Source organism: Dama dama, chromosome 18, assembly GCF_033118175.1.
Source record: "Dama dama isolate Ldn47 chromosome 18, ASM3311817v1, whole genome shotgun sequence".
Lineage (NCBI taxonomy): Eukaryota > Metazoa > Chordata > Mammalia > Artiodactyla > Cervidae > Dama > Dama dama.
In genome coordinates, this window is record NC_083698.1 from 100,098,014 (window position 1) to 100,108,192 (window position 10,179).

The window sequence follows — 10,179 nt, forward strand, 5'->3', positions numbered from 1 at the left end:
CTCCAGGGAGCCTGCTGCCCAGAAGTCAGGAAAAGACTCAGTAGTTTGTCTCAAAATAGCTCTTATCTTAATGACATTGTCCTGAGTGGACACCACCTCCGTGCTGTCACCATACCAAGAGGCAGAAATGATGATACAAATAACTGAATAGAAAACATTAAAGGGAAGATAAGGCAAATGAATCTGTGTTCAAAGGAAAGAAGGAGAAGGAACCATGTCCCAGTGAGATTGACTAGGAATACTTTCTTGGAACTGTTGAGATGCAGCAGTTATTTCAGGGTGTGGATGTAACAGGTCTGGAAGACAGATTAGGACACTCAGGATGGAAGAGGTCATGCCCTAAATGAGTATGTTGTGGCCAGGGAAGTAGACAGCGTGGTCAGGGATGGTGGCAGAGTTGGAGGCAGATTGTCCAGTGAATTGAGAGGCAAAGGTGATTCCTCTGGTTGGTGTGTTCTTATGCATAGAGTGATATTGGTGACTATTTCTTATCTTACTGGAGATACACACTTATACTGATATATTACACATGCTTGTTATTGTTATTCAGTCACTAAGTTGTGTCTGAATCTTCGTGACCCCATGGACTGTAGCCCACTAGGCTCCTCTGTCTGTGGGAATTCCCAAACAAGAAGTCTAGAGTGAGTTGCCCTTTTCTTCTCCAGGACATCTTCCTGGATCCACTAACTAATCCATGTCTCCTACAATGGCAATCATATTCTTTACCACTGAACCACCAGGAAAGCCCACATATTGTTTATAAAACACTTAACATCAATTTTGTACAGAGAATAGTGAAATATGAACCAGCCTGGTCATTCTGTGCAGCCTGAAAGAGCAAGAGACGATATCTTGTGAACCTGTGAATGTCTTTAGTGCTTTGAAATTAGCAGCATGTTGTCTGTCTTTTGCCCTCCAGATTTCAAAACGAGCAGAAGCACTCAGCTACAGCTAGATGTTGAAAAATTACTCTAGTGCCACGGAATTTTATTTCCTTGGCTTCCCTGGCTCTAAAGAACTACACAATATTCTCTTTGCCACCTTCTTTTTCTTCTACTCTGTGTCATTAATTGGAAACATGGTCATCATCTTTATGGTCTGTGTTGATAAACGTCTTCAGTCCCCCATGTATTTCTTCCTGGGTCACCTCTCTGTCCTAGAGATGCTGACCACAACTGTGACTGTCCCCTTGATGCTCTGGGGTCTGCTCCTTCCTGGGATGCTGGTAGTATCTTTGACTGCATGCTGTACACAACTGTATTTGTACCTGTCTTTCGGAACGTCGGAGTTGTTATTATTCGCTGCCATGGCTGTGGACCGTTACGTGGCTGTTTGTAACCCTCTGCGGTACACCATCATTATGAACAGCCACACCTGTCTCTGGGTGGTAATTGGGTCCTGGGTATTTGGCTTCCTGTTTCAAATCTGGCCAGTCTATGCCACGTTTCATCTTACTTTCTGCAAATCAAATGTGCTAGACCATTTTTACTGTGACGGAGGACAGTTGTTCAAACTATCATGTGATAAAGGCCGTTTCACAGAGCTTTTGCTGTTTTTAATGTCTATTTTTGTTCTTTTTGGTTCTTTGATGCCTACAATTATCTCCTACACCTACATCATCTCCACCATCCTCAAGATCCCTTCAGGCTCTCACCGCTGGAAAACCGTCTCTACATGTGCCTCCCACTTCACCTGTGTCATGATCGGCTACAGCAGCTCTTTGTTCCTCTATGTGAAACTCAACCAAACACAGGCAGCTGAGTACAACAGAGTGGCATCACTGATGGTTTTAGTGGTGAACCCTTTTCTGAACCCTTTTATCTTCACCCTCCGGAATGACAAATTCACAGAGGTGTTTCGAGACGTCATGAGAAGCTGCTACCAACTCCTCAAGGATTAGCTATGTCATAAGGACCAGCATGGACTCATCATCTTGGGCCTGAATAAGCTGAGAGCTCTGATTAATCATTTTCATCATCAAGTAGTTTATGATCTACAATGTGACTTTTAGCTTTTAATAATCACCTCCTTATTTTTCAGTGGATATATTCATTTATACACATTATTCTAGTTAAAATACATCTCACAAAATAAATTTAATGCAACTTCTTTGGTATTCCAGTGGTAAAGAATCCACTTGCCAATGCAGGGAAATGGGTTTGATCACTTGTCCGGAAGATCCAACATACCACAGACAACTAAGCTTGTGTACCACAACTACTGAAACCCATGTACCCTAGAGCCTGTGCTCTGCAAAAGAGAAGCCATCACAGTAAGAAGCCTGAGCCCCAACGAGAGAATAACCCTGACTCATCCCAACAGGCAAAAGCCCTCATGAAGCAAAAAGACCCAGCATGGCCAAAAAAATAATAATAAAACAAATATATAAAATTAAAAAAAAATTAACAACGAAAAGTTTAAAAGGTGTTCATGATTATTAAAAACAACACTGAGATATTTGAGTGGGAAATGTATAGAAAAGAATCATTCATTCTCTGACAACTGACCTAGATATTTGAATCTAGGTGCTGGGTCATCTTCACCTATATTGTCCTGTGTTTCCCTGGTTTTCTCAAAGCCTCAGCTTCCCATGTGGTTTCCATGAGTGATGCCAAGTCCAACTCCAGGATTTAACCTTTTCTTGAGGCTTCTGGTCCAGGGTGCAACAGTGATGGTGCCTTTTTGGAGATTTTCTCAACCAGCAGTTGTAAGAGGAATTCACTCCTTAACAACATCAATGTTGAATGTGTTAATACAGACAAGTCTCTATTTATTATGCTAGAAGTTTGTGATAATATTTAGCTCTAGGAAATGGATCAGAAGACTCAAGCAAAGGGGGAGAGGGACATTGATGTTCCATCATTCCATTTGATTTTTAACTATGACTTGTGCTCATTTTATGAAAAATGGCAATTGTTTTTGCAAATGTAATAATAAACATTTCAGATGTGATTTTGCAATTTTACTCAGCATCTCAGCCATTCTCATTTATATGTAGCACTTTTGGGATTAATTTTGAATATTTTAAAATCTTTATCCCTCAATGCAAGCAGGTGAGTGTGTGAGCAGGCTCTGAAACCCAATCGCATTTGAAGACCTAGAGGGAAATGTATGACTGAACAACCCCACTTGGAATGCATGCATGTTGGAGAGATGGGAATGGGCCATGACAGTAACACATTGGCGGTAGAATAGGTGGCAGATCCTCTCTGTGGATCTCTGACCAGGATCCATAACTATGATCAGAGGCTGTGGGGTACAGAGAGGGTAGAGATTATCTGGGAAAGACGGGCTTCTCGTAACCCTGGAGATGAAGAGAGGAATTGGACAGAAGTCCATTTGGCCACCAGGTTTTTGACAAGTCTTGAATACACTTGTGGGGTCACAGCTTGGGGGTGGCTTAGGCTCTGTACAGGTCCATGTAATCAGGGAGAAGCATGTAGCAACTGCGTTGGCTGATTTAGACAGCTGGGAATGTGTGGTAGTGGGTAAGGAAGGTCCTGGGAGTAAGGCGGCCTGTATTTTGAGAAGCTCCTGAGTGGGCGCTTTCAATTTCTCCCACTGCATGGAACACCATGGTCTCCAACTTGAGTAGCCTCAGGTGGGAAGAGTGGAAGTGTCTTCAGCCTTTCCTTGACTACATTCCTGGTGTGTCTCTGAACCTGTGCAAATTTTTTCTTCAGTGAATAACTATCCTTGGGGGTAGACAAGGGAGAGGAGGAAAGAGGCAGAGAGAATGAGAGATAGGGAGACAGCCAGATTCCTCTTAGCACCATTATTTCTGTACTTCTTTCAGTTTCTGCACTTGGCTAGTTATTCCTCGTTATGAGTGAAGACAACAGAATCAGGCTGCCTCCCAAGCATTGCATGGTATCAGCCATGTAGGGGTGGTGGTTGATGCCTGAAGGACAGGAGACCTTTTGATCCTTCCCCTTCTCTTGAGATGAATGTCTTCCAAGCGATTCTCCTCTGTGAAGGAGAGAAGAGAAAAGCATCCCTTTGGGAAGGCTGAGCTGGGCTGGCTTCTCAAAGAAGGAGTGAAGTGAGGCAGCTGCAGAGTAGATCAGCTGGACTTCAGATCATCCCTCCATAGCAAAGAGCAGGGTGGGGATGCGCAGTGCTGGGTGTAGGCACAGCCCTCTGCCTGAGAGACCCACCACCCTGCTCCCTCTTCATCTCTTCCTTGTATCACTTCTCATTTGTAAAGGATCTGCAGCGAGAGATTACAAGTTGACTGGAAAATGCTTTAGAAAAGAGTGAACGGAGGGAAAGCTAGTCATGTTGGACATTCTTTGTCTATTGTTTTGCTCTTTAATCTATTAATTGATATATTCACTGGATTATATTTATAGAGTACACACTTTGTCAGACTCTCTTCTTATCACTGGTTGTGATCCTAGAATGCCAAAGATGGTGCCTTCAAAGTACTTAATTCTAATGTGGGATTTTGATGTTAAAATGATAAGTACAAATGTAATATGATTTGAGATGGTGATGGAAGCCAACAGAAAGAGAAATACAGCCTAAAGAGTTTAGAGAGTGATCTGTGTTTGTGTTGTTATACAGGCGATGAGTGTTTTTAAAAGGGGTAAGTTGAGCAAAGGTATGCATCTATTGAGCGAGGAGCCTGGCAACTAAGGGACATAGTACCATCTGATTTGGTATCTTCTAATATTTTCCTTGCTCTAGGGTTCTCAACAAAATGAAAATTTCATAGAGAAGCAGATATGTTTGGGGGACTTTACAAGTTGCTCTATGAAGCTGAGATGATGGCAGTTTGGTCCAAGGGACAGACTATCTATTTGAAGGTCTGGTTCCTTGATGCAGCTAGATATCTGGGACTTCAGAATATGGAGGATGTTGCCTCTAAATTACATCTGCTTTTGTTTGTGTTCTGGTCCTCAGATGGAGACTGTGTCAGACTGATGGGACATAGGGATGAAAGTCCCGAGCCTCTTCATTCTGTGGGGCCTCTCCTCCCTCTTGGCATGTGACCACAAGAGGAAATATAATGTCAGAGCTGAGGTCATCAGCTTGGAGCTGGCCAGGTTCTTCCTGCTTAGAGGAGACACATTCACTGAAAGCGCAGATGGAAGATATCTTTTTATCACAAGAAAAACGTTGAAGAAGTGGATAATCCATACTAGGGAGCTGAAACCATTTACCTCAGATTGAGTCTTGAACTCATGTGCTGGGACTCAAACCCAGTCAAAACCTTGGTACCTGGTTTCAGGCTCTAATGGAGCTCAGATTCTTGATGTCTCATCTCAGAAAGAATTCAGTGAGAGACAAAGTCATAAGTAAGAAGTGGATTTCTTTAGAGTAGAGAAAAGCACACTGTGCAGAGTGTGGGCCGTCTCAGAGGGCAAGTCTGGCCGCCTTGAAATGTGGCGTGGTTAGCGTTTATGGGCTTTGTAATTTCATAGGCTAATGAGTGGGAGGATTATTCTAATTATTTTGAGGAAGGGGGAGAGAGTTCTAGGATTTGGGCCACCACCCACTTTTTGGTCTTTTGATGGTGACTTGAAACCATCACGGCACCTCTGGGTGTGTCATATAGCTTTCTGTTGAGGATCAGTTCATTTCACTTACTCAGTCGTGTCAGCTCTTTATGACCACGTGGACTACAGCACACCAGGCTTCCCTGTCCATCACCACCTCCCGGAGCTTCCTCAAACTCATGTCCGTCAAGTCGGTGATGCCATCTAACCATCTCATTCTCTGTTGTCCCCTTCTCCTCCTGCCTTCAATGTTGCCCAGCGTCAGGGTCTTTTCCAATGAGTCAGTTCTTCACATCAGCTGGCCAAAGTATTGGAGCTTCAGGTTCAGCATCAGTCCTTCTAATGAGTATTCAGGACTGATTTCCTTTAGAATTGACTAATTTGATCTCCTTGTTGTCCAAGGGACTCTCAATAGTCTTCTCTAACACTACAGTTCAAAAGCGTCAATTCTTCGCTTTTGAAGTGCTCAGCCTTGTTTATGGTCCAACTTTCACATCTGTACATGAGTACTGGAAAAACCATAGCGTGTTTTCAAGGTCTAGTCAAAGTCGACTTGTCTTCCACCTTGGACCCATTTGACTCGAATCTGTTTATATTGTGTCCTTAAGCTATGTCATTGTATGTCGTTCTTTCAAAAGTTCTGCCCTATCCCTTTTCCTCCTGTTAACACTCTCAGCAGGGCAAACTCAGAGTCCTAACCAGTGGACCACAGGGAATCCCAGGGATGCTTTCTTCAATCTCTTCACATAGAGCGGTTTTTTCAGGACGTGGACAAAACAGTCACAGAACGCAATTTACAGTTGATTATGGTCGTTTCCCTGATGGCTTCCATAGTTATTGTTTCCCTAATGGTTTAAGTAGTTATTTCTTTCCTCAGTCCTTCACCCCCTGAAGTGACAAAGTCATTGGAGCAGTTTGCGATGGAATGAAATGATGTTGTCATCTCCATTCAGGGAGATATTGGCAAGATAATGGTCTTTACTTCCTCAACTCCTCCCCCTCTCTGTCCTATAAAATAACCAGGCATCCACAATCCCCATAATATTGGTCTGAGATATTAGTCTGCCATCATCGTTGTCAATCGGCTTTCCAAATAAGGTATTCCTTGCCTCAACACGTTGTCTCTTGGTTTCTTTGCCTGTCCTGTGGTGAGCAGACTGATGTTGAACTCAATAACAAATTCTAGGTTTGACTCTTCGCCAACTCACCAAATTTGTACTTACTGATTTACTTTTCCTTTCATCAGCAAATCAGTATATACCCTCATTTTATGTTTGATTCTGCTGAACAACATGTTGCTTAATATGTATTACTGATTCACTAACACTGACACACAGCCAAGAGACTGTAACTCATGCCTGAAAGAAGTTTATCAAACAGGTATTTTAGATGATGATCCTTGTTTAATACTTACCTAGGCTTCCCTGGTAGCTCAGCTGGTAAAGAATCCACCTGCAGTCAGGAGACACCGGTTCAATTCCTGGGTCAGCAAGATCCCCTGAAGAAGGCATAGGCTGCCCACTCCAGTATTCTTGGGCTTCCCTGGTGACTCAGATGGTAAAGAATCTGCCTGCATTGTGGGCGACCTGGGTCCAATCGCTGAGTTGGGAAGACCCCCTGGAGGAGGGAATGGCTACCCACTCCAGTATTCTCCCCTGGAGAATCCTCACAGAGACAGGAGCCTGGTGGGCTGCAATCCATGGGGTTGCAACGAGTCAGACACAACTGAGCGACTAAGCACAGCACAAGCTTATTTTCCCCATGAGGCACCTAACAGTGTTCTTGCACTTAGCAGCGGGAGATCAGCATTTCAGCACTATGTTTGAGAGCCATCTTAAGCAGCAAAATCACCAACAAAATGCAAAGAAATGCCAAAAACATGTTGCTAAGTAGACAGCACAAAATATTTACTTATGGTATAAGAGCTGCAACAAGATGGCAGGGTTGTTGCCTTCTTTAACCTCCGTTGAGAACATGTGCTCCAGGTGACTCCAATTTTTGACTATGAGTATACATGCCCATGTTGATTAATGAACTTGAATGTGCTTGGAAATATTCATTTTGGAGCTACATGTAAGTTTTTGTGAGTCGATAAATGTGTGAATAATGAATGTGTGAATAATGAGGATTGACTGTACCATTCTCTTGTGGGGTCTATTTGTTTTGTGTCATTTGAGGTAATGCATTAAACTACTATGAACATTAAAGCAGATCTTTGTGAGGATGTGTTTTCAGTTCTTAGGTAAATACCTGGGAGCAGAATTGCCATGTCAAGGGGGTAGGTACATCCTTAGCTTGAAGAAACTGACAGAAGTTTTCCTCTTGGGGTTTGCTAGTATACACTCCTTCCTACTTGTGAAGTGTCTGTTTGGCTCCTATGGCCTTCACCAACACTGGAGGGGCCTCTAGGGTCAATGAACCATGGCCTGAATTAGAGAAGCTGCCTGTGCAATAGAGGTTCTGAGAGAAAGTATCTACCTCCCTCTGATTTCCTCATGTGCCAGCAGCCTCACTTCACATTCAATGAACAGTCATGATAGGAACTGACGTTTGGAACTCAGAGGCTAACAAGCAGTACTGGGACAGTGGTGGACTGGGCAGCTGGTAGCACTGTTCCCATGGAGATGAGCATCTCTGGGATGTGTCTTTCTTTCACAATGTAATTACTGACTCCTCATATATTAGTATCATACTGGGAACTCACATGGTGAACATGGATGTAAAAATTTCCTACACCTTTCTGTGGAAATCTGTCAGGGTGGCCCCAGCAGAATCTCATTTTAATAGATTATAGATAGATACGATTTTTTTGGAAGGTGATTGGATATCAGTTAATATATGTAATATGATTTAGGAAGCTATTACTGTGCAAATGTGCATGTTACAGGTGAAGGTATTTATTGCAGCATCATTATACTGGTGAAAAACTGGAAAAGATGTCATGTTCTTGAGTAAGGTACTCAATAATTAAATGGTGTTTATTTTCATAAGGTGAATATTTATTTAGTAAACACTACTCTTGAGAAACCTATATGCAGGTCAGGAAGCAACAGTTAGAACTGGACATGGAACAACAGACTGGTTCCCAATAGGAAAAGGATTAGGTCAAGGCTGTATATTGTCACCCTGCTTATTTAACTTATATGCAGAGTACATCATGAGAAACGCTGGGCTGGAAGAAGCACAGGCTAGAATCAAGATTGCTGGGAGAAATATCAATAACCTCAGATATGCAGATGACACCACCCTTATGGCAGAAAGTGAAGAAGAACTAAAAACCTCTTGATGAAAGTGAAAGAGGAGAGTGAAAAAGTTGGCTTAAAGCTCAACATTCAGAAAATGAAGATCATGGCATCTGGTCCCATCACTTCATTGGAAATAGATGGGGAAACAGTGGACACAGTGTCAGACTTAATTTTTCTGGGTTCTAAAATCACTGCAGATGGTGATTGCAGCTATGAAATTAAAAGACACTTACTCCTTGGAGGGAAAGTTATGACCAACCTAGATAGTATATTAAAAAGCAGAGACATTATTTTACCAACAAAGGTCTGTGTAGTCAAGGCTATGGTTTTTCCAGTGGTCATGTATGGATGTGAGAGTTGGACTGTGAAGAAAGCTGAGTACCGAAAAATTGATGGTTTTGAACTGTGGTGTTGGAGAAGACTCTTGAGAGTCCCTTGGACTGAAGGAGTCCATCCTAAAGGAGATCAGTCCTGTGTGTTCATTGGAAGGACTGATGCTGAAGCTGAAACTCCAATACTCTAGCCACCTCATGTGAAGAGTTGACTCATTGGAAAAGACCCTGACGCTGGGAGGGATTGGGGGCAGGAGGAGTAGGGGATGACAGAGGATGAGATGGCTGGATGGCATCAGTGACTCGATGGACATAAGTTTGAGTAAACTCTGGGAGTTGGTGATGGACAGGAAGGCCTGGTGTGCTGCGGTTCATGCGGTTGCAAAGATTCGGACACGACTGAGCGACTGAACTGAACTGAACTGAACTAAACTGAAATATGAGAGTCCTAATGTAGATCGATTTCATATGCAAACAAACACACACATAAATATATAACAAAGGGAAAGTAGGAAGGCATTATGGTGACTAAACTAGCAAGTAAAGTCCATATAGAAATATGCATGTGTATTATAGAAAATTTTGTGTGGACATAATAGAGATTAATCATAGTATTTAGGTGTACAAGATGAATAGGAGACTTGTACATTAGTGAGGGGGAATTTGTTTTCTATTCCTCTATAAAATTCTATTTTCTTACCAGGAGTTGTTTTAAATTGAAGTTGTTTTAACAAGGTCAATATAAATACTTGAAATGTAACTTTGCTATCTTATTCAGCATCCCAGCTGTCCTCACTTTTATATACTATTAATATTTGGGGGACTCAGTCCTATACATTTCTTCTTCCGCCTTTACCTCTCACTTCAGGCAGCTCAGGGAAGTACCCTGGTAGCATTTGGCACCTAAGGGACATATTCCAAAACAGTTGGAATATATGCAGGATGGAGAACCTGGAAGGGTCTGTGGCATTCACAGGCTGTGAGGTTAGGGTGCCTGGCAGACACTCCCTCCTCTTTCTCTCTTCCCAGGTTCCCATAACTCTGGTCAGAGAGTATCTTGTAGGTGAAGTGCAGAGATCATCGGGAAAAGATGGGATTCCT

General features: G+C 42.6%; 1 protein-coding gene across 1 annotated transcript; it reads left to right on the top strand.

Annotated features, from left to right (window-relative positions):
• The first annotated feature begins 955 nt into the window (after positions 1-955).
• On the top strand, positions 956-2,142 carry LOC133072910 (olfactory receptor 9A4-like). The gene has a single exon (XM_061166441.1). The coding sequence runs from the start codon at positions 956-958 to the stop codon at positions 1,898-1,900; it is 945 nt and encodes a 314-aa protein (XP_061022424.1). The 3' UTR covers positions 1,901-2,142.
• The last annotated feature ends 8,037 nt before the right edge of the window (positions 2,143-10,179 follow it).

Coding starts and splice junctions, on each gene's coding strand:
- LOC133072910 (XM_061166441.1), top strand. CDS start 956: ATGTTGAAAAATTACTCTAGTGCCACGGAATTTTATTTCCTTGGCTTC.